The sequence below is a fragment of the Rhinatrema bivittatum genome, chromosome 11 (assembly GCF_901001135.1).
Source record: "Rhinatrema bivittatum chromosome 11, aRhiBiv1.1, whole genome shotgun sequence".
Taxonomy (NCBI): Eukaryota; Metazoa; Chordata; class Amphibia; order Gymnophiona; family Rhinatrematidae; genus Rhinatrema; species Rhinatrema bivittatum.
In genome coordinates, this window is record NC_042625.1 from 53215207 (window position 1) to 53240533 (window position 25327).

A 25327-nucleotide genomic window follows, 5' to 3' on the forward strand; every position below is an offset into this window, starting at 1 on the left:
AGGCAGTGGCTTGCTGTCAACTAGGTTGGAGGCCACGGATTTGGGGCAATAGATCTGCTGTCTGAACACACTTGTTTTCAGACTTGGCAACTGTTGCTTTAGTTCTGCCCTAAGTATTCTAGGAAAATGTGAATAGAAACATAGAAATGATGGTAGAAAAGGATCAAATGATCCACCCAGTCTGCCCAGCAAGCTTATGCCAGTATCTGCTGCACTGTGCAGGTTACCCTCGGGCTCATCAGTTTCCCAGACCAAAAGTCAGGGCACTCTGATACTGTTGGAATTCAATTTCCATTAACCATTGCCATGGAAGCCGAGAACAATGATGGAGCTGCACCAAAAGTATCAGGCCTAGTGATTTAAGGGTAGTAAAAGTAGCAGCTGCAAGTTACCCATGTTTGTTCCCCAAACCATAAGTCGGGGCCCTTGTTGGATTCATATGGCAACAAATTCCCTTTTTCCCTCTGCCATTGAAGGAGAGAGCAATGATGGAGTTGCATTAACAGTATCAAGATTTAAGGATAGCAACTGCCACACCAGCAAGTTACCCCCATGCACATTTTTTTCTTTATTTCCATCCTCTAGCCTTTAGGGATCCACAGTGTTTATCCCATGCCCCTTTGAATTCCTTCACTGTTCATCTTCTCTACCTCCTCCGGAAGAGCATTCCAGGCATCCATCCACCCCCTCTGTGAAGAAATATTTCCTGACGTTGGTTCTGAGTCATTGTCCCTGGAGTTTCATTTCATGACCTCCAGTTCTATTGATTTCTTTCCAACGGAAAAGGTTTGTGCATCATTCAAACCTTTCAGGTATCTAAAGCTACTTTATTTTATATCTTATGTTCTAAAGGGTATTATGCATCATGAATATTCATTTTTATGGAAATCCATGCTGAACTAGCTCATGGAAGATGCAGAATGGATACAAAATTCTGTATGAGTTCTCTGCTGGCTGCAAATTAAAAAAAAACAAAAAACCAAAAACCTTAAGAATTGTCTGGAGAAAGCGATTAGCAAAGCAATACTAGGTGAATGAGAACATTTGAACTCTTGGAGTGATAAATTGCTCTTTTCCTAGCGTTTAGCCAGATGGACTCAGGACCAATGGGTTATGCTCCCCTGCCAGCAGATGGAGACTGAGTCAGATTTCAAAGCTGATTTTGCCCTCTCAACTTGACAGAGGTGTATCTGCACATAGCCATCAGGCCAGAGCATCAGATATTGCTGAGGTTCATGGTCCTAGGGGAAAATTTTCAGTTTCAAGTCATTCCCTTCTGTTGGCAACAGCTCCACATAACTTCACCAAGGTAGTGGTGGGAGCCACATTGCAAAAGGACGGTGTGTTGGTGCATCTGTACAACTGGCTCATTCGTGTGAAATCAGAGGACCTCTATCGACAATTGGTACAAAAGGTACCGATTTTGTGCTTGAAGTCTCTAGGATGGAAACATCAAGCAACAAGCCATTTAGTCCTCTTTCAAACTCTAGAGTATCTGAGAGCTCAGTTCGGCACACTGGCGGAGAGTGTTTCACATGCAGAGAGTACATAAACTCTAGAGTCAGACTAGGCTTCTGCTAGAGCTTTCGGTGCCCAGGGTATGGGACTATTTACAGGTCCTATGGCAGCAAAATTGGAATTAATGCATTGGGCATTCTTGCAAATGCAGCCTCTGTAAGGGGGCTCTCCTCTCCCACTGGATTCTGTTACTGGAAGTTTCATCTTCCTCCTCCATTAGAGGGGAAAACCAGGGACAGTCTTTCGTGGTGGCTTACTTGCACCAGTCTAGAGCATAGTGTAGAATTGGAAGTTTCAGATTGAGGGGGGGTAATCTTCACTGAAGTAAGCCTCTCCGGATGGAGGGTGTTGTATCAAGATCAGTCTGCGCAGGGCCAGTGGTCGGAACAGGAGGCTTCAGAAAAGAGCAGTGCGTTTAGTATTGCTTGCTTGTCTGCCACAGTTACACTGCCATCCAGTATGGATCCTATTGGACAATGAGTTGATGGTGGCCTACATCAACTGTTAAGGCAGAATCAAGAAATCAGGCAATAGCTCAAGAAGCCTAGGGGTTGATTCTCTGAGCAGAACAGCACTTGGAGCAGCTAGCGATGTCTCATTTGCCAGGGTGGACAAGGTTCAGGGGGATTTTCTCAGTCTGAGAAAGTTAGACCCTGGAGAATGGAAGCTGTCTGAGGCAGCAATGTGCCTCATTCACAGAAGATAGGGGTATCACCATATGGACTTAAAGGTGACCAAAGAACACCAAGGTGTCATAGTTTTACAGCTGCTGAAAAGAACACTACAGAAAGAATCAATGATCTGATTCTGCCGTGGACTCGGGATTCTCCTTTGTCTTCCTCCTTTGGCCTCTGGTGGACAAGGGGTTATGGAGGATAGAGAAACATCTGGGTGATGTGATCCTGATAGCACCTAAGTGTTCACATCAACTATGGTTCCCAGATCTGATCAAAATGGCAATAGACAGGCCACTGAGGTTTGAGACATCTGTCAACTTTTTTCCACTAAAGCCCAATATTTTTTGGGTCGGGCGGCTCACTTTTCTCACAGCTTTGCTTCTGAGAGATGACTGAAATGGAGGGGATATTCCAAAGCAATTATTTCCATCTTATTGCAGGCTTGGCGACCTTCTACATCCTTGGTGTATGTGCGAATTTGGAGGTTCTTCAGGTCCTTGTCTGCTCTTCACTGAGTACATCCTCAGCCATTTCAGGCTATGTTGCATATTTTGGCTCTTCCACAGGAACATTCTGGTCAACTGACTGGCCCTTAACCTTGAAAGTCAAGGTAGCGACATTGGGTTGTCTCCAGGTTAAGGTGCAATATCTGTACATCTGGATGTTATACAATTCCTGTGGGGAGCTAAGAACTTGCATACCTGGGTGCAGAACACTTGTCAGTCTTAGCATCTGAATCTAGTCCTTAGAGGATTGTGAGGCTCAGTTTAAACCACTAAAGAGGGTTACGGTTAAGGACTTGACTCTTAAAGTGGTTTTCTTGGTGGATGTTTGTTCAGCCAGGAGAATTTCGGAGATACAGGCACTGTTGATATCCCTTCCTACAGGTGTTGGATTTGGGGATATCTTTATGCACAATGCCTTCACTTCTGCCTAAGGTAGTCTCTGCATTCCACCTTAGTCACAGTGGAACTTCAGCTTGTCCAGATTTGGATTCCTCTATGCCTCATGTGGGGGAGCTTAGACTCTTAGATGGGAGGTGTGCATTATTGAAGTATCTAAAGGTCACTAATGACTTCCATAGATTGGATCACTTATTTGTACTGTGGACTAATCCAGTGAACAGAGGTAAAGCATCTAAGGCTACAACAGCGTGGTGGCTGAAGGAAGCGATAGGGTCATCTTATATTTCTAAAGGGTGCACTCCATGTGACTCAGCCCAGGAGGTCGCCTGAGAGCACAACAGGTGTCTCCACATGAAATGTGCACAGCGGTTATTTGGAAATCGTTGTATACTTTTTGTTAGGCATTATCGCTTGGATGACAGGCTTCCAGCTTCCATGTGCTTTGAGTGTGTTCTACAATCGGAACTCTCCAGGTCCCACCCAAGTTAAGGGGAGAGTAGGTACAGGGAAAGGAAAACTGGTTCTTACTACTAATTTTCATTCTTGTAGTACCACAGATCAGTCTAGAGACCTGCCCATTTGCATGAGGGTGGGGGTTGGAGAGTCAGCCACTCATACTGCTGCTTTGTATATAGTGTGGCTGAGTTGGAGGTTTTCAATGCAGATTGCTTATGTTAAATGTGGGAAATGAGTTTCCATTGTCTTTTTGGGCAACTTCACTTCCCTTTGGCTCATTGTAGGGAAGAATTTGCTTAAAAGTTTATGGTTTGCTGTCATCTTGGCTTGGGTATAGGTCAACACTGAGGAATTGCAGATGGCACACTGGGTTTATTTAAACATTTTATATATACTTCTTTCATATAATATGGAATTAATCAACAGGTCTTGCCGATTTTTAAGTAGCTAGTGTTTATGTAAGTGATTATCTAGATTTAAAATATATTCCTATACATATTAACTTACTAAAGATCTAATATTTAAGATGGGTAAAACATGATGATCCCACTCACATGATATTCTGAACATTAAGATTTTATGTTCATTCATTGTTTTATTCCTCCTACTTCCATTAATATTTCTAGTCTATCTTTTTATTCTTTACATTCTGATGTGTTTAATTTAGGCTATATAGATTTTTGAATAGCCATGTTTTTAGTTCACATTTAAATCTCTTCCTGTTTGGTGGTATTGTAACATCTCTGGTACAGAATTCCAGAGTTTTGGGCCTGCTATGGAAAACACTATCTCTTGAGTTAGATGTGTATTCCGTGTGGTGGTGACAGTCAGTCCTTTATTTTTGTATCTTAGTGATCCCAGAGGTGTATATGGTTGTAATGTCATGCCAGTCATACTGTTACTAGAATGAATGAATGGTTTTGAATATTATCGTTAATACTTCATAATATATTTGTGAATGTACAGGCAACCAGTGTAGTGAGATCATGATGGTGTAATGTGATCAGATTTTCTGGTACATAAGAAATTGCCATGCTGGGTCAGACCAAGGGTCCACCAAGCCCAGCATTCTGTTGCCAACAGAGACCAAACAAGGCCACAAGAACCTGGCAATTACCCAAACACTAAGAAGATCCCATGCTACTGATGCAGTTAATAGCAGTAGCTATTCCCTAAGTAAACTTGATTAATAGCAGTTAATGGACTTCTCCTCCTCCGAGAATTTATCCAAACCTTTTTTGAACCCAGCTACACTAACTGCACTAACCACATCCTCTGGCAACAAATTTCAGAGCTTTATTGTGCGTTGAGTGAGAGAATTTTCTCAGATTATATACTTTATATAACTGTTTTTTGTTCAGCACATGATACTTACTTTGTTCTCTATACCTTTCATCACTCCCCTGTTTATTGTAAACCGGCATGATGTGACACTCTCACGAATGCCGGTATAGAAAAAACTAAAATAAATAAATAGATTAGTCTTAAATGTGCTACTTGCTAACTTCATGGAATGCCCCCTAGTCCTCCTCTTATTCGAAAGTGTAAATAACAGATTCACATCTACTCGTTCAAGACCTCTATTATATCCCCCCTCGGCAGTCTCTTCTCCAAGCTGAAAAGCCCTAACCTCTTCAGCCTTTCTTCATAGGAGAACTGTTCAATCCCCTTTATCATTTTGGTTGCCCTACTCTGTACCTTTTCCATCGCAATTATATTTTTTTTGAGATGCGATGACCAGAATTGTACACGGTATTCAAGGTGCAGTCTCACCATGAGCAATAGAGGCATTATGACATTTTCTGTTTTAACCATTCCCTTCCTAATAATTCCTAATATTGCTTGCTTTTTTGACTGCTGCAGCACACTGAGCTGACTATTTTAAAGTATCATCCACCCATGCCTAGATCTTTTTCCTGGGTGGTAGCTCCTAATATGGAACCTAACATGTAACTACAGCAAGGGTTATTTTTCCCTATATGCAACACCTTGCACTTGTCCACATTACATTTCATCTGCTATTTGGATGCCCAATCTTCCAGTCGTGCAAGGTCCTCCTGTAATGTATCACAGTCTGCTTGTGATATAACTACTCTGAATAATTTTGTATCATCTGCAAATTTAATAACCTCACTTGTCATATTCCTTTCTAGATCATTTATTATATATATATATATAGAATAAATCATGCATGCATACATACGCACCGGTCCTAGTACAGATCCCTGAGGTACTCCACTGTTTACCCTTTTCCACTGAGAAAATTGACCATTTAATCCTACTGTTTCCTGTCTTTTAACCAGTTTGTAATCCATGAAAGGACATTGCCTCCTATCCCATGACTTTTTTTTAGTTTTTAGAAGCCTCTCGTGAGGGACTTTGTCAAACGCCTTCTGAAAATCCAAATATACCACATCTACCAGTTCACCTTTATCCACATGTTTATTAACCCCTTCAAAAAAATGAAGCAGATTTGTTAGGCAAGATTTCCCTTGGGTAAATCTGTTGACTGTGTTCCATTAAACCAAGTCTTTCTATATGCTCTACAATTTTGATCTTTTGAATAGTTTCCACTATTTTTCCTGGCACTGAAGTCAGGCTCACTGGTCTGTAGTTACCCAAATCACCCCTGGAGCCCCTTTTAAATATTGGGGTTACATTGGCCACCCTTCAGTCTTCAGGTGCAATGGATGATTTTAATGATAGGTATCAAACTTTAACTAATGGATCAGAAATTTCATTTTTGAGTTCCTTCAGTACCCTAGGATGCATACCATCTGTTCCAGGTGATTTGCTACTCTTGTAGTAGGCCAGATTGACAAACTAACCTTCCATGTTCACAGTGATTTGGTTCAGTTCATCTGACTCATCACCCCCTGAAAACATCACCAGAACTGGTATCGCCCCCAACATCCTCATTAGTAAACACAGAAGCAAAGAATTCATTTAATCTTTCTGTTAAACATTGACATAAAACATCAACTTGTTTTGCACTTTCTAATGGCTGCATCTTTGGCCATGGCTTCATGGGACATGCCTTACTGCAAGGGCGCTTAAGTAACTGGAGGAGTTAGGGAGAAAGCAGTAGCAAAGAGATGTTTAATGCTATTTTAAAATCTTTTATTTGTCTGGAGCCATATGTGTTGTGGTAAAGAATTCCAGTGTGTAGGTCCAGCAAGTGAAAATGTCGTCCAACGGGAGAAAACAGTCTAGCTGAATGTAGGGAAGGAATTTCCAGTAGGAATTTGGAGACTGATCGAGAGCTAGTTGGTATATAGATTTTGAGTACTGTATATCCATGACAAGCTGACTTGGTATAATAAATTATGGACTAGCAGTACCTGTTTCATATTGAATGCAATATTCAGTTGGAAGCCAATGTAAGGCTGGAAGAGTTGGAGTAATGTTTGTGTCTGTGTTAGTAAGTAGCCGTGCAGCAGAATTTTGTATCGGTTGGCGAGGTTTAATGGTAGCATAACGGAAGCCGGTATATAAAGCATCGTAATAATCGTGAGGTTAAGATTAGACAAGTATGGTTTAAATTTTTTTGTGCATCTAGTAGTGGTTTTAGATGAAGCAATAGATGTAGTTTGTAAAATGAAGACTGGATGACATCCATGTAGACCTATGTAAAGCTAACATGGAGTAAAGATAAACCCAAAGATAACTAACAGTATTAGTAACAGGAATACCCTCCTCAAATTGTGAGGAGGGAATGAGAGAAGGGTAGAACATCCCAGGGTCATAATCTGTTTTGCTGAACTTGAATTTATTATAGTTGAGACAGACTCTGACAGAGGAAAGACAGAAATGAACTAAGTTGTTGACCAGGATGATGTGATTGGGAAGAGGATCGGGAATTGTCAGCATAGATATGGTAAGATAGATCAAAGAAGAGATGAGAGGAGCCAGGTATTGAACTGTATAGCAGATAGAGCCAAACCATGAGAAATACCTATTCAGATGGAAAACCATGAAGTATCATTTGCTATTCTCACCTGCTGAATTCTGCCCGCGAGGTAGGATGTGATCCATGATTAGTAATTTCAGGAACCGTCCTATGTCAGATGAGTGAAATATGTTGTGATTCAGTGTGTTAAAGCTGAGCTGATATCCAGAAGAATCATTAAGGAGGAAGTCCCAGAATCAAAGCCCCTATAAATGTCAGTAGTAGTTAGTAATAAGGTATGTTTCATTCCTCTTCCTACCCAGATCAGTCCAGACTCATGGGTTTTGCCTCCCTTCCAGCAGATGAAGTTTTGCTAACACTGCCACATAACCTAGTGTGCCACCTGCAGACTCTCTCTATATTTGTCTTCAGCAGATGTTAGAGGTGCAAAACCTGCAGTCTGGAAATTTAGGTTTTAGCTTTAAAAAAAGATTGTTTGGAGGCTTCCTCCCAGGAGGTTGGCAGGTCCTGGTGGGACCATCCTCTTTGGCAGCTAATTGCACTCAGTCAGGGCAGACTGGAATCATGGTTTGTGGCAGGAAGTGTAACACGTGCAGTGATGTGCATGGCTGTCCTGTGCCAACCTCTGTTCCCACTGCCTTTCTGGGGGAGAAGGCAGCTCGGTAACGACTGAGACTGTATTGGGAAAGCCTCAAGGACCTAGAGGGCTATCCTGTGCATCAGGTGAGACCACGGGCCCCTTCCTGGTTAGTGCAGGAACAGCGGTCAATTTGTCTTCACTCATGGCTGCTTCAGAAACTGTGAGGAGGGAGGGAATTCCATCGGCCACTGTCCCTGGCTGATCGCACCCCCATGGAGAGCTGGGGAGCTCGGGGGGGGGGGGGGGGGCCACAGTTGGATGAGGATGAAGACATCCTGGGGGAGGATTCGGATGATTCTGCAGCTTTCTCATTGGAGTTTGTGCTTTTGATGCATAAAGCATATCTAGCCAGGGGGGGAGGGGGTGGCGTGTTTCTAGGTAGGAGAGGCCCTTGGATCCACAGCTCAGGAAAAGGTCCAGGGTTTCGTGGGCTAACAGTGCCACAAGGGTGTTCAGTGAGTCCTTGGTTTGTCCAAATGGTCAAACACTGCAGACGAGGTCTCAGAGGGTTTGGAGGAGGAGGATCCTTCGCTGGAAGGATAGGCTCTGGAAGAGGAGCTAGGACGAGCCCTGACTTAGAAGAGGGAGCGATCTGAAGATGGTGGTTTATGGTGGGTGGGGGGGGGGGTTTCCCCCCCACAGGGAAGAGCTGGGGATAAAGGTTCTGCAAGAAGAATCTGGTCATGGATGGTTCAAGAGGTCCAGTGAAATCTTTCCCTTTCCATAAATCAGTTAAGCTAGTGGTCAGGGTGTGGGATACCCCAGAGACCAGTCTGAAGGTTTGGTAGGGCAATGGGTAAGTTCTATATCATTGCCAGAGGGGATACTTGAGCTCTTGAGACTTCTAAAAGTGGATGCCTCACTGTCTGCAGTCACTAAGACAATCATTCCAGTGGCTGGTTCTGCAGGACGGGAAGCTGAAAGTTCATCCCAAACATTTTTGAGGTGTCTGCTTTAGGCATATGTGCCTTGGTGTGCAGCAGTTTTGTTGCAGGCTGAAAAAGCGATATCTGCATTAGATGTGAAGCAGGCAGAGTGGATAGAGGCTGTTATGGCCTATGGGGTGGATGCATTATATGACCTCATCTGAACAACTTTTCAGAACTGTCAACAGTCTCAGCTAGACTCCTTTTGGTTGTGAAACTGGTTGGCAGATGTTTGGTTTAAGCCTCAGAAATGTTGCCTTTTAAAAGGAAATTGCTCTTTGGGAGAACGTAGAGTAGCTAATGAAACATCTGGGAGAATATAAAGGGCATAGATTGACTGAGGATAAGCCAAAAGGGGGAAACGGATCTTTTCCTATGCATTCTCAGTTTCGGGTTAATGGGCACTTTCAGCAGGAGCCCAGAGACTAGGCACCGGGAGACAGTAGTCCTGGAAACCAGTCCTTTTGCGGTTGAAAGCCGAAAAGAGATGGTTCCAGCCAGGGTGCTGGTAGAGCCAAATCCATCCAATGAATGGAGGCTGGTCCGCCCCTCTTTTCTGGCTATACGGGGTCCTTTTGAATCTTTTTTGAGAAGTGGGCCAAGATTATGACAAACCAGTGGGTCTTAAGCATAAGACATTTATATGTTAGAATTTATTCATCTGCTAAAGGATTTGTTCATGGTCTCCCTTTGTGCTTCTGTGGCCAAAAGGTCCAGGAGACCCCTAACAGTTTGTAGATGCTGGGGGCCATTGTTCCCTTCCCTGTAAGGGAGTGAGGGACAGGAAGGAATTCAATTTGTTCTGCTCAATTTTGGACTTAGAGGAAAAGATGGCTGTCAAAAGTTCCTCATTTTCAGATGGAGACCCTGCACTCTGTCATTGCTATGGTGCACAAAGGAGAGTTCTTGACTTCCCTGAATTTGGCCAAAGTGTACTTACACATAGCAATCCGACTGGATCACCAGAGGTTCCTGCAGTTCATGATCCTCGGACACTTTTTCCAATTTTGTGCCCTTCCATTCAGGTTGGCAACTGCTTTGAGGAACTTCACTAAGGTGATGGTCGTGGTGGTGGCAGCGGCTCTCAGGAAGGATGACATTCTAGTTTGCCCATATCTGGTCGATTGTCTCATTTGAATGAAGTCAGAGGACCTTTGCAGGCAGGCAGTGGCTTTGGTGCGACAGTGGTTGAGATCCTTGGGTTGGATGGTAAATCTGTCAGTCATGTTACCCCTACTCGAGTGTTGGAGTTCCTGGGGGCATGCTTTGGGATTAGGAAAGCGTTTCTCACTGCAGAGTCGCAGTTTATTAGAGTAATGCCCAGGGTCTGGGATTACCTGCAGGTTCTCTGTTGTATGGTTTCCACTTTGGAGCTGGTTCCTTGGGTATTTGCTCATATGCTGCCTCTGCAGAGGCCTTTGCTGCCTGGTGGAATCTGTTGTCAGAGCAACTTCAATCTTCCACTACCTCTTATGGAGCTAGCCAGGTCCAGTCTGTCATGGTGGCTTGGTCGGGACCAGTTAAGTCGCATAGTGGACTTGGAGGTTCCAAATTGGATAGTAAGAACATAAGAAATTGCCATGCTGAGTCAGACCAAGGGTCTAACAAGCCCATCATCCTGTTTCCAACAGAAGCCAGGCCAGAAGAACCTGGCAAGTAACCAAACTCCAAGAAGATCCCATGCTATTGATGCCAGTAAAGCAGAGACCATTCCCTAAGTCAATTTGATTAATAGCAGCTAATGGACTTCTCCTCCAAGAACTTATCCAAACCTTCTTTTTTTTAAACGCAACTGCACCAACCACATCCTCTGGTAACAAATTCCAGAGCCTGATTGTTCATTGAGTGAGAGAATTTTCTCCAATTAATCTTAAATGCGCTACTTGCCAACTTCATGGGGTGCCCTCTAGTCCTTCTATTATCTAAAAGTGTACATAACATAAGAAATTACCATGCTGGGTCAGACCAAGGGTCCATCAAGTCCAGCATCCTGTTTCCAACAGAGGCCAAAAACCAGGCCACAAGAACCTGGCAATTACCCAAACACTAAGAAGAACCCATGCTACTGATGCAATTAATAGCAGTGGCTATTCCCTAAGTATAATTGATTAATAGCCATTAATGGACTTCTCCTCCAAGAACTTATCCAAACCTTTTTTGAACCCAGCTACACTAACTGCACTAACTACCTTCTCTGGCAACAAATTCCAGAGCTTTATTGTGCGTTGAGTGAAAGAATTTTCTCCGATTAGTCTTAAATGTGTTACTTGCTAACTTCATGGAATGCCCCCTAGTCCTTCTATTATTCGAAAGTGTAAATAAGTCACATCTACTCGTTCAAGACCTCTCATGATCTTAAAGACCTCTATCATATCCCCCCTCAGCCGTCTCTTCTCCAAGCTGAACAGCCCTAACCTCTTCAGATTCACATCTGCTCGTTCAAGACCTCTATCATATCCCCCCTCAGCAGTCTCTTCTCCAAGCTGAACAGTTACCACTGATGGCAGTCTCTCCGGATGGGGAGCTATTTGCCAGACTATCAGCACAAGGCCAGTAGTCGACGGAAGAGGCATTGTGGTCTCTTGATCGGTTACACAAGTGTGGTGTGGTTCATTTTGTGGGCCTTTCTGCCTCTCTTGCGCAATTGTCTGTCTGATAAGATACTTAACTGGCCAATGCGACTGTGGCTTACATCAACCGGCAGGGTGGTACCAGAAGTCGGGTGGTGACTCAAGCAGCCCAGGAGCTGCTACTTTGGGCAGAGTAGTATCTGGCATCATTGGTGGCATTTCACATAGCCAGGATAGACAATATGAAGGTGGATTTTTCTCAGCTGGCAAAATCTGGATCCCAGAGTGGGAGCAGTCGGAGGAAGCAAAGCATCTTATCCGTTGGAGATGGGGCATGCCCTACATGGACTTGATAGTGTCTCAGCAAAATGCCAAGACATTATGCTTCAGTCACAGAAGGTAGCATGGAGCAGAAGGGGTTGATGTCTTGTTGCTTCCATGGTCTTGGGATATTCTCCTGTATGTGTTTACACCCTGGCTGCTGGTGGCAAAGTGTTGTGGTGAGTAGAGATTCATCTGGGAGAGGTGATTCTAGTGGTGCTGGAGTGGCCGCAGCAACCATGGTTTGCAGATCTGGTCAATCTAGTGGTGGACAGCCCATTGTGGCTTGACAATCTACCAAAACTTCTCAAAGTGCTAACCTTTGTGCTCCTTTGTAACATAATTTTGTTTATGATTTATTTGTAAAGGTAATCTTTATCAATGTTTTAGCTTTATACATTTTTTAAGTAATTCATTATAGATGTTCTATGTATTAGACTAAGGAATTCCATTTCCTGCTTATACTGTTTCACTGTAAACCGGTTTGATTTGCATTTGATGCAAGAAAATCAGTATATAAAAATAAATAAATAAATTTTCAGATCCAGGCAGCTTGCTTCGATCTTGTGGCTTGGTTTTTGAGAGGAAGCGTTTAAAGTGGAAAGAGTATTTTGAGGATGACATTTCTACTCTGCTGCTGGCTAGGAAGCCTTCCACGTCCTTAGCATATGTGAGGATCTGGAGTTTTTGAATCTCTGCGCTCAGAGCAGCATTGGTAAATCTACTCGAGTGTCTGTGGCACACATTTTAACCTTCTTGCAGCAAGGATTAGTGAAGGGTTTGGCCTTTTAACTCCCTCAGAATACAGGTGGTGGCATTGGGCTGTCTTCGAGGCAAGGTGCAGAGAGCAGCCTTAGCTGCACATCCTGATGTAGTGCATTTTTCTCTGGGAGGTGAGGCATTTGCATCCTATGGTGCAGAAGTTGTCGTCCTGCAGCCTTAACTTGGTTCTTAAAGGAATGTGTACTGTTCGTTTCAGCCTCTTAGAAGGGAAACTATGAAACATTTCACCTTTAAAGGTTTTTCTGGTGGTAATCTGTTCCACCTGAAGGATTTCAGAGCTTAAGGCTTTGTCATGTAGGGATCCTGTTTTGAGGATTTCAGATTCCGGCATCTTTTGTGTACGTTTCCTTCTTTCCTTCTGAAGTTGGTGTCTGCATTCCACTTGAGTCAATCGGCAGAACTTCCGGCCTTTTCAAACCTGGATGCAGCATCACCACACGTGAGAGTTGAGGCTCTTGGATGTAAAGCAGGCATTGCGGTATCTTAAGATCACTAATAGTTTCTAGGTGTCTGATCATCTCTTTGTGCTATGGAGAGGTGAAAGGATATAAAGCTTCAAAATCCACCATAATGCGGTGGTTGAAGGAAGCAATAGGTTCAGCAGACATCTGTCAAGGATGTTGTATTCCTGAGGCTTTAAGGGCTTACTCTACTCTGTCACAAGTGGAGTCTTGGGCCGAATGTCAGCAGGAATCACCATGAAATTTTTAGGATGGCTACTTGGAAGTCATTGCACACTTTGACCAGGCATTATCATTCGGATGTCAGGCTCTGGAGGCCCTGGGCAAAGTGTGCTTCGAGCAGAACTCTCGCAGTCCCACCCTGTTTAGGGAAGCTTGGGTACATCCCAGGAGTCTGGACTGATCTGGGTATGAACAGGAAAGGAAATTTTGGTTTTTACCTGCTAATTTTCCTGGATCAGTCCAGAGTCCTGCCCATTTGTTGTGGGGAAAATAGTGGATTCTTATTGTAAGTTGGCTGAAGAACTGCACAGGTTTAGTTTACATTTGTCCTGTTATTAATGTTGGAAAACGTTTATTTCTCCCCCCCCCCCCCCCCCCCAATTGCAATATTCCACTTTCTTCTACTAGTTCAGGGGTGTGTGATTATGTAGTTTGGTATCTTGGCTTGGATGCAGTTCAATGCTGAGGGATTGAAGGTGGCACTGTCAGCAAAACTGTCTCCATCTGCTGGAAGGGAGGCAAAACCCAGGAATCTGGACTGATCTGTGATACTAAATAAAAATTAGCAGGTAAGAACCAATTTTCCTATCTTTTGTGAAATAGCTACATTTTGCTATATTTGAGAGTCTATGAATCTAGTATAGATAATTGCAGAGATCTTCAGTTCAGATGGCTTTCTGCTATTGAGTCTCAGCTCACAGTAAGGATTGTTTTTGTCAGCTAGTGACTGTGAAGCATGGTGCATTTGTCAGGCCTTTAATATTTCTGAGACGGAGTGAGGCTAATTGCTTGAGGGCAGTATTGATGTTATAGTTCCAGACATCTATAGCATTGTCTGGTATCTGCTGGGAGAGCTGACATGGTTGGAGTTGGTGCTTGCATTTCAAAGTGGGGAGGAGAGGGGAGGTTTAATTTTTTTTTTTTTTTTTCTCTCCAAGGATGCAGTGGAATTCTCTTGCCCTCAAGGGAATGCCATTATGAAATGCATTTCAAAGTACGGTCTTCTGAAAGCCTTGCATTCTTCAGGCAGTGGATGAGAAGAACCAGAAGAATTGTACAGACCAGACCCTACTGCCCGGTAGCTGTCTAGGAGCACCAAAGTGAAAGGGGTGGCACTTTCTTCTAAGTGACTCTCACCCTGAGCAGCATCATATCTGCCCCTTTAAAGTTGCAGGAGTAGGCCACTGTTTGGTGCATTATAGAATTCCTACCAACCCCCTGACCCTCTTTAAGGCTGAGGTGGCACTTAAGAGGGCTAGTCTGTGGAGGGGAAGGCACCCATTTCACAGTGGCATTCCCTTGAGGGAAAATTCCTCTGCATTCTTGGAGAGACTACCCCTCTCCCCTCCCCCGGGCACAGAAGAGGTAAATCTGGCTTGGTCCTTGATGGTTTTCTTTTTTGTGCTCCCCAGGGTTTGAATGCAATGGTGGAGTAGCAGAAGAAGCAGAGGTTGATGTGACTCATGAGACTACAGCAGATCAGGAAGTTCCCCGGGATGTGGAACTGCCACAGCCAGCTCCAGGGGAGTTTGACTTCAACGAGTTCTTTAACCTTGATAAGAGCGTACCAGGCTTAGCATTGGTGAGTAATGGGGTCGCACAGGGGTGTGGCAGGAGTCAGGGAAACAGCAGCAGGGGTTGGGGAGCCCAAGCAGGTCTCCAAATCTAGTAAATCAAATTAAACAGCCTGCGCAAGCAAACAATTACAAGGACTTGCTGGGGGAGTTTACATTTCCTCTTTAAGTCTCTGGGAAATGATTGGCATCTGCTGCTAAAGATCAGTGGCGTGTTGAGCTGTTTCCCTGCTTCTCATTGGGTTAATGTGGTGTTTGTATGTGGGGCTATATGGTCCTAATGAGAGGACTGCCACTATTTCTGCTTTCGGTGCCTTGCTCTTTAGGCTGCTGTGTAACTATTTCACAATTCACTGTAATGGTGCAGCTATCCACACCTTTGCTCTCCTCTCATCTTCCTTTTTTCAGTAGTCACCTATGCAGGAGATATTTCATGTTGTGGTGGTTGATACAACTACCACTTGTAGCATCTGAGTTTGTACCTTGTGGTTCTATGATACAAGTGTGCGTGTGTTGCAAAGATCCTTCTGATGATGTCCTGGCTCATCTTGTGACCAATTTCCAGCCTGCTGATCTGCCAACTTCTCCCCCACCATAATGAAGTGAACATTTAAATTCAAGTGCAGCTAAAAGTACTATTTCTGCTTACAACATATTATATATTCTTGAGTGGTAAAGTTGTAAATTGAGGTTGTGCAATGCTGGCAAGGTCTGACTTATCTGGCTTCTCTTCATGGTTATTGTAGAGCAGTTGGTCTGTTTTGGGTACACTGTAGTTCTGGCATCTTGATGAAAGAAATGGGGAAGTGAGGCCTAACTGGGGCAGTAGAGACCATAGTTCATGTCCTTCTACTTCTGGGAATAAAAGATCAATGGCCACTGCATGACTGTGCCTATGCTGGTGTCTTCTGCTGTTGCTAGTGAGATGTCTCTTCTTTGTCATGAACTGCTGAACTGGTTGAGCCCTCCCTCGTGCTGTGGTGCTTTGCAAGGCCACTTACGCTTTTAGTGTCTTAAGTGTTGCGTATTCAAACAAGTATTCTAACGCCAATAGGAAAATTGATCTAAAACCAGAGTACCTTCTGTTGCATATTCACCAGCATAAAAATTAGCTTGGCTGAAATATCACAGTGTAATTGGTATAGTAGACCGACTCTTTTTTTTTTTTTTTTTTTTTTTTTTTTTTTTTTTTTTTAAATCTTCTCTGCATTTATAGATTTCTTGTTGCTAATGCTAACACACTTCCCATTAGAGGAGCTCACCAGTAGACTGGAGTATCTGCAGCAAGGGGCCCAGAGTTCTAGGGCACTAAGATTGTCAACCTAACTTGTGGCTTAGCCAGTTAAAATAAAATACTGCTTTAAAGAGTTGGTGCCACTTTATTCTCCTGGACAGTAAGAGCTCTCCTCAAACATATAAATCTTATTTTGACTTTGTGGCAAATTTTAATATTAAAGCATCTTTGTGGGAGCAAGAACTTTTCTTGCGAGTGGGAAAATTTTGTAAACAGCAGAGCAGCATGGGAATCCATTGTAGATTAAAATGCATAAAATCATTAGACTGCAGTAGTCAAAGTGAAACCTGTGATCCCTACTGCAAAGTTAGAAACATTCACAGATGAACTGAAATTCATCAAATAGCTGTAGTCTATTTGCTGTTGAATGATTGCATAGAGTCTGAAGGAGAGGTTGTGGTGCAGTTTCTAGTGAAGATAACTATGTAGCTACCCTGCACCCTGAGGTCTGAATCCTTCATGTCAGATTTGCAGCATCCAAGGAATGTTTACACATCAGACAGGTAAGGGTCCTGGTTTTTTTTGTTTTTGTCTTTGTATTGACCTCATGTGCACATGCCATACTGCTGTTGGCCTGCAATTTGACTTACCCACTTCCTGCCCCCCTCTCTCTGGTTTAGATGATAGAAGATGTGCTTGGGGAGGGGTCTGTCTCTGCTAGCAGATTCAGCAGATGGTTCTCCAATCCTAGTCGGTCGGGGAGTCGCAGCAGCAGTCTGAGGTCCACGCCACATGAAGAATTGGAGAGACTGGCAGGTGAGACTACTGGGATACACTCCTCTTGCTGTTACTTATTTCTTTTTTGGGTGTTTTGGACTGCATTCCCTCTATTGAATGTAAGAAGGGAAGAGGACTGGCCACTAGGACTGGGCAACGGTGCTCTAGAGCATGGGCATTCCTGCTTGGAATTGATGAAAACATGGTTGTCAGATAATGAATTGGTATTGAATTCCCAGGAAATGGAAATTTGTTTCTGGGAAATTAGATCTCCTGTTGAAATGGATGGGGTGGAGTTTTTTTTTTTCCCCAAAGGTGAGTCCAATTGGATTCAGCATAGAATTTAGAAAAACATGTCTCTGAGGAAATGTTTGAGAATTAAATTGCTTAAACAATTCAGGCCATTTCTGGATGTGATAATTGAGATCTGTAGTCTTCACCTTAGTTGATTCTTATATCACTTATTGCAGTGCTTTATTTTTGGGACTGCCTGATGAAACTAGCTGAAAACTGCAGATTATCTAGAATATGGTGGCTCGTGTAATAACCAGATGTACCAGGAAAACCCCTGCAGAACCACTATTGGATTTGCATTGGTTACCAGTGAGATCTAGGTGTAAGTTTAAGAACTTGATCCTGGCTTTTAAAACTTTGAAAGGAATAGGGTCACAGCAGCTGAAGAATTCTTAGTTGGTATATAGACCTAGTAGATGTCTAAGGTCCCTGAAAGGTTAGATTCATGAGGTTAAAATGTTTCAACATTCTTGTTTAAAGGCAAGATCATTTTCTGGAACAATCCCCCCATCTTTGGAACAACTTCTCACTTGAGTATGAGAGAAGGTAGATCTTTTAAAACTTAGGAAAGCTTTAAAAACTAGTTTGAGTGAAATTGTTCAGTAATTAGGTGTTTAGCAGAGGAACTGAAGGAAAAATTGTCCAGAAGGTCTGATATTGTATTTTGTTGTGAAATTTTTTATTCTTATGTTTTGAATTTGTTGAAAATCGCTTAGGAAGATATTTTCTGTTGGGCGATTTAAATGATTTTTAAATAAATTCCTTGGTAGGAATTGCCATTTACCTTTAAGTTGCTGTGATAGGAGCAAAGTAATACTATTCTGCCCTTTCCTTGGAGAATTGTACGGGGACATGAGGCAGTAGTAGAATGTAATGGGAGAGCATGTTTGTGGCATCACTTTCAGTACTAATGAAGTTGTCACTTTTCTTGTTACAGGTCTGGAGCCACGAATTCCATCCCCAGCCCATAATGCTGCAAATTACTTTGCTCCCATTCAGTTTGAAGATGGTGCAGAAAACAAAGTGGATATCTTAGAGATGCTCCATAAAGCCAAAGTTGATCTGAAACCTCTTCTTTCAAGTCTGACAGCCAACAAAGAAAAGCTTCGGGAGAGCAGTAAGGGCTGTGTAGGGAGAGTAATGCTGGTAATTGAGGTGGGGAGAAGGGAATACCAAGCTGTAGTCCCATCAGAGGCAAATTACTCTATCTTGGACCCTTGGCATTTGTACTGTGCCTTAAAAGGAGAGGGGAGCAGCCCAGTGGTACAGTGATTGGCGCTTCCGTACAAAGAAGCAGGGTTCACTTCCCAGGACAGGCTGGCTAGGAATGTTGTGTAGAGAGCATTCACAGCTCCTGAGGGAGGTGGAGGAGTCCTGTTATCACACAATGCTGACAGAGTGGCTGCACTTGAGTCTAAGTTCCTGAAGGAATCCTGGTGTGGCTCCTGGCTGAGAATTTGTTGTATTGGCTGAACTGAGCAAATTAGATGAGGTGAAGAAGGCAGGTGAAACCGTTTCTTGCTAAAGCAGGTGGTAGCAATGTTACTGGGGCTGCTGTGTGGGTTGCTATCCTGAGGTTACCTAGCTGCAAAAAGGGTAGAATGTAATCGGCACTTCCTATTCAGACAAAAAGCCGCAAACACCTCCATATTCTTCTCCCCAGCTTGTAAGCAAGGACAGAGATAATTCAGAGCATTTTTCAGAAAAGTCAGATTGATTTAACTATACTCCTCAGCCTATCCTCTACAGCACTGGAATCAGTCTATAAGTCGTCTTGCAGACTAGTCCCTCTCTGTCCTTCAGCTGCAGTGCAGGCACTGCATAAGACCTGATATGAAACTCATAGGGTCTACCTCTCAAAACTGAATTCAAAAAGATAACTGGAGAAAATGCAAAGTGCCTGGAGTTTTTGTTGTGTAGTGTAGTGTAGTACCTCTGACCTAAAGACAAACTTACAAATCTTGTATCACTTTGGCCATGCAATCTAGGAAGCTTTCTTTTATTTGCCAGGCAGAGTACCTAGAACTGGCCACATCTGGCAAGCCCCCACCCTCAATCCTGTATGATTAGCAATGGCTATATATGTGGATGCTAGTTGTAACTGTGCTTCACACTTTACAGCGCACACAGGTGTGGTCCTTTCAGTGGAAGAAGTTGAGGCTGGACTTAAAGGCCTGAAAGTGGAACAAGAAGGGAAAATTGCCACCCCTTTCATGGTAGATCAGCTGGAGGAGGCTTTGACTATGGTTGATACCAGGCTGCCCAAGAAAGATGGCGATATGTCTGCCTTCAACAAGCTAGTCAGCAGTATGAAGGCAAGTGGGACACTGCCTTGCCAACCTAAGGCCAATGTAAGTACTACATGGCTGGTGCTTCCAGAGAGAAATGTATCCTGACCTCTGAACCCTGCCATGGCACTAGATGTATATACCTACACTTAAATCTGCTCCTGGTACTGAATAAATAAGGTCTGTGTGTCGGAAAATGGCGCAAAACAGGGAAGCCAGGGTTCAAATCCTGCTTCTCGCTGAAGCTCCTTGTGACCTTGGGTAAGTCATGTCACCTCAGTTGTCTCAAGTACAGACTTATTATAAGCCCTCTTGGGCAGGGACCTGCCTACTGAGTCTCAATGTATCTTGCTTTGAGCACAGGTTTGGGAAAATGAAAAGTTAATTCAGATCAACTCCAAACCATTTGGGTTGCAGGATATTATCCCAGGACAAGCAGGATAATAGTCCTCACATATGGGTGAAGACATCAATGGAGCCCTATCACGAGAAAACTAAGTTTCTAGAAACTTTTGACTGGCATCCTGAGCCCACTGAGCATGCCATGATATTCTCAGCCACAGGGGTCTCCCTTCAGTCTTTGTTTTTCATGCTGTTTTCAGCATCGCAGAGCAGGAACCCTGTGTGAAATTCTTCACACAATTTCTGACTAAAAATCAGATTAAAATTTCATTTTTTCTATCCCACATCGGGGTCTCTCTTTACCACTGGCCAGCGAGTACAACATCCCTTCCGACTCTTTTCGAGTTTCCACAACTTTTAGTCACATATCCATTGGCTGTCGTTGTGATCATGGCTACAGGCTTTAAAAAATGCCCCAAATGTAATTGCACGATGTCAATTATGGATCCACACCTTGAGTGTGTTCTCTGTTTGGGTCAGTCCCATGATGTTTCATCCTGCCCAAAATGTACAGAAATGACCGCCAAAGGTCGGAAAGCACGGCAAGAAAAAATGGAACATTTGTTCCACAACGTCCACTCAGTCATCTCCGGCCGGAGCTTCGAAAAGGATAATCCTTTAAAAAAAAAAAAAAAAAAAAAGTCTGGAGGGTTCAGGGGACCAGTCGTCACTGACCCCCATCCGCAGCATCGATAAAGTCTGCATCGGGCCTTGAAAAAGCCACGGAGCACCGATCTAAACATGGCCATCGACATGCTTCGATTCCGGAATCTCTACTATCCCCAGAGAAGTCGACAGCCAAGCGGCTTAGACTACAAGATACACAGGGGCATTCTCCATCCATCGAGGTGCTGGACATCGAGCCTCCACAGGGCCCTGTGGTAAGGCCGATGACACACCACATATAGCTGCTCTGCCTGCATCAGCTATTACGGAGGAACTGAGAGGGTTCATCTGCCAGGCAGTACGTGAAGCACTTCAGGAACATTGACCATCAATGCCGATGCTCTCGCCGAAGCAATGTCGATGCTGGTGCCTCCACCGATGCTGGGGCAATCCCCGAGGATAAGATAAGCACCAATGCCCATCCCATCTGCATTTCCAATGCCAGTACCCACGCCTGGGGCTCCAGGACAACCAGAATTCTCAATATTTCAAATGCTAATGGATAGACTCGATGCTCTAGTCGGTGCCATCCCACCGCACCCTCTTCCTACTAAGCCTGTAGGACTAGGAGACATTTCTGGACAAGGCCCTCTGTCAGAAAGCTCTGTTAAGCTGATATTTAGCAATCTGTAGTTATTTAGAATAGTTGTGGGTGGATCCTTGGACCAGTGGCAGGTGACCACGCCCTCGGGGGAAATCCCAAGAGGATCAGGCTTAGTGTAGGAGACACACACACTAGTTTATTTTATTAGACAATATAGTAAACCACCAGAGGTGGCAGTAGTGAGCTGGAAGCGCCCGGCTCGGCTGTAGTCCCTCAAGTATTGGAACAGCGATCCCAGGGTGGCTGAGCTGTAGAGAAACTAAGACAATGAGTAGGCAGTATATGCAGAGTTCTGGAACAAGTTCTTGATGGTAACACTCACACAATAGTCTCTTAAGGCAGCCCAGGAGTTGGTATGCATTAGGCCCTCGAGGAGCAAATACCTGTACCCAGGGAAAGCTCTGAGAGAGACTGAAACTCAGTTATAAGCAGCAATGACTTCTTAGCAGAAGTGGTATTCGGGAGCAAGTCCAGGACGTGGGCCCTCGAGGAGAGAGTACAGTTTCCGGACTGTGACCTGCAAAGAAAGAGAAAGCGAGACCCCCGAGGAACGGGTACCTCTAGTGAAGTCCGATGAGGCAGACTAGCTAGGGTTGTGGAGAGCAAATCCCATCCGCAGCGACCAGGAGGAAGCTAGGTATCCAATTCCTTGCTAACTCGCCTTGTTAGCGAAAACTGAGACCTTAAATATCTGGAGCTGGTGACATCATCTCAGGGGGACGCCCCTGAGGTTCACGCCAACGCTGGTACATCAGTCGGGCCATGCGCACACGCCCTTAGGTATCTGGTCAACATGGCAGTTTGCAGCGTCGAGCTGGTCTGGGAATGCCAGAGGAGGACAGCATGGAGACACTGCAGCAGCTAGCCTTCCATCAACCTCTAAGGGAGTCGCCAATGAGGTAAGGTGAGCGGAGCAGAGACATCTGGCAGCGACACACAACAACCTCAACCAGGACCTTCAGGACTCTTCAGACCAGTGGTTCCATCACTTCCACTGGGGTCTTCCCCCTACTTCTCCTTCCAAACAAGTGCCATGCGACTCATGGGAGGAGAAAAATAGATTCTTCATCAGAAAGCTTCATGTCTGAGCAATCTCCTCCTGAAGGAAGGAAAAAGTCTCCACCAGAAGACTTGTCCTTCATGACTTTCATTAAAGATATGACAGACACAATCCCTTTCAAATTAGTGTCAAGGAAAATACAAGGCAGCAGACTTTGGAAGTCCTACAATTCGTGGATCCACCCAAAGAAGTCTTGGCCATTCCTATCCATGAAGTACTCATGGAATTACAACACAGACTTTGGGAACATCCATGTTCTGTTCCACCAATTAATAAGAGTGGACACTACATATCTTGTCCAACATGTTCCTGGTTACCAAATGTCAGTTACCACATCAATCTGTAGTAATTGTCGGCTCAGAAAAAATCTAAGAGAGTACAACCTCATTCCTCTGCTCTACCAGGGAAGGATCGATTCCTCGACTCTCTAGGGAGAAAGGTATTCCAAGGAGCTATGCTTAACTCCAGGATAGCATCTTACCAACTCTATATGACGCAATACCAGAGGAATCTATGGAAGCAAATGCAGGAACTCAAGGATTCCCTACCTCGACAGTACCAGGATGCAGCTCAAACAATTTTTCATAAAGGACTAGAACCTGGAAATCATGAAGTCCATGCAGCTTATGATAGCTTTGAAACATCCTCAAGAGTTGCTGCTTCAGGAGTCAGTGCACGCCACTGGGCCTGGCTAAAAGCCTCTGACCTCAGGCCTGAGGTCCAGGATAAGCTGGTGGACTTGCCATGCATGGGCAACAACCTGTTTGGGTCAAAGGTACAGGATGCAGTGGCCCAACTTAAACACACAGACATTGTGCCAACTATCGGACCCACAAGGCTCTTCCTTGTCAGCGCCCCGCCATCCACCAAGAAAAGCCAGAAAACCATTCAGCAGGCCGAGACGGTATTATCCACCAGCATCCAGGGGTAGATCTTCTTGTCCACAGCAAAGATCTCAACCCAGACAGCCTAGAACCACATCCCACCCCAAGCTTGCCAGTAGGAGGTAGTTTCCTTCTTTTACAATCATTGGTTCCAGTTAACAGACCAATGGGTACTCTCAATATCATGAGGTTACCAACTCAATTTCTTCTCTCTTCCAAGAGACTCTCCTGCAAGGCCTATCTCGCTAAACGAAAATCACATCATTCATCTGCAAGCAGAATTATCCACCCTTCTGAGAGCCAGAGCCATAGAACTGGTGCCCCGGACTTAGCAGAGTAGAAGATTCTACTCCTGTTATTTCCTCATTCCAAAGAAAACAGGAGGCCTACGTCCCATCCTAGACCTCAGAAATCTCAACAAATTTCTAAGGAAAGAAAAGTTCAGGATGGTTTCTCTAGGCACCATTCTTCCCCTTCTTCAAACAGGAGATTGGCTTTGTTCTCTGGATCTACAAGACGCTTATGCTCACATTTCAATATTCCCTCCTCGCAAGTATCTGCGTTTCCTGGTGGGTCGACGGCATTTCCAATGCAGGGTACTACCATTCAGGCTTGCCTCAGCACCCAGAGTGTTCACAAAATGCCTTGCAGTAGTAGCAGCACACTTACACAAAAAGTGTACACGTTTTTCCCATACCTGGACAACGGCTCATCAGCAACAAGGAGCTCTTGTTTCTCTCATACGGACAATCACTCTGCTGCACTCAATGGGGTTTCTCATCAATTACCAAAAGTTCCATCTTATACAGTCTCACCTGCTACAATTCATTGTACCTGAATTGAACACCATCCTATCAAGAGCTTTCCTACCCGATAATCGGGCAGAAACTCTCCTTGTTAGCAAACTCGCTACATTTGCAGAAACAAGCGACAGCTCATCAGTTTCTCACTTTACTAGGTCACATGGCCTCCACAGTTCGTCATTCCTATGGCCAGACTAGCCATGAGAATAACCCAATGGACATTAAAGTCACAATGGATACAAGCCATTCAACCACTATCCGCTCCAATTCAAGTAACCCACCAGCTACGTTCATTTCTCCTTTGGGCAAACAGGGACAACTTGCACAAGGGCCTACCCTTCCAACAACCAGTCCCACAGATAACTAACTACAGATGCATCCACCTTAGGTTGGGGAGCTCACATAGACAATCTCCAAACCCAGGGTACCTGGACAAAACTCAAAGCAACATTTCAAATCATTTTCCTGGAACTTCGAGCTATATGTTATGCTCTACATGCGTTCGAGGACTGCCTTTCACACAAGACTGTTCTAATTCAAACAGACAATACAGTAGCCATGTGGTACCTGAACAAACAGGGAGGTAGGGCCTCGTATCTCCTTTGTCAAGAAGCAGCACAGATTTGGGACTGAGCCCTGACACATTCCATGTTTCTCTGGGCCCCTTATCTAGCAGGCATCCACAACATAGTTGCAGATCGCCTCAGTCGTCAGTTCCAGCCTCACGAATGGTCCCTGGATCCCTTAGTAGCGACCAGGATATTTCAACATTGGGGACAACCAACAATAGACCTCTTTGCATCACACCTGAATCACAAAGTGGACAGGTTCTGCTCTCTACACAAACACCAGCCAGCCAAGGACACCTTTGCTTGCCCTTGGAACTCAGGCCTTCTATACACGTATCCTCCGATACCGCTAATAACCAAAACTCTAGTGAAGCTACAGCAGGACAAGGGGGTCCATGGTACTCATAGCCCCACATTGGCCTTGACAAATATGGTTTCCCATACTTCTCAACCTCTCGATCGCAGAGCCAATTCGCCTGGGTGTAGCTCCCACTCTCATAACTCAAGACCAGGGCAGGTTGCACCATCCCAACCTTCAATCCCTATCTGACAGCCTGGATGTTGAAAGCTTGATCTTACAACTCCTCAATCTTTCAACTAATGTCTCTCAAGTGCTTATAGCTTCACGAAAACCTTCCACACAAAGGAACTATTCTTCGAAATGGAAAAGATTTACTTTGTGGTGCACGCCAAAGGACATTGACCCGTTCTCCTGCCCCACACCTTTTGCTAGACTATTTGTCATCTTTCAGACTCTGGTCTCCAGACCTCATCTGTAAGAGT

General features: G+C 44.3%; 1 protein-coding gene across 1 annotated transcript in view; it reads left to right on the plus strand.

Moving 5' to 3' along the window:
- The window catches only part of EIF4ENIF1 (eukaryotic translation initiation factor 4E nuclear import factor 1), a 144170-nt gene that overhangs the window by 29928 nt on the left and 88915 nt on the right, over positions 1–25327 (plus strand). Inside the window, 4 exon segments of the mRNA XM_029619635.1 lie at positions 14802–14971; positions 16878–17013; positions 18206–18385; positions 19390–19619. Coding sequence (XP_029475495.1) covers positions 14802–14971; positions 16878–17013; positions 18206–18385; positions 19390–19619 — 716 coding nt within the window.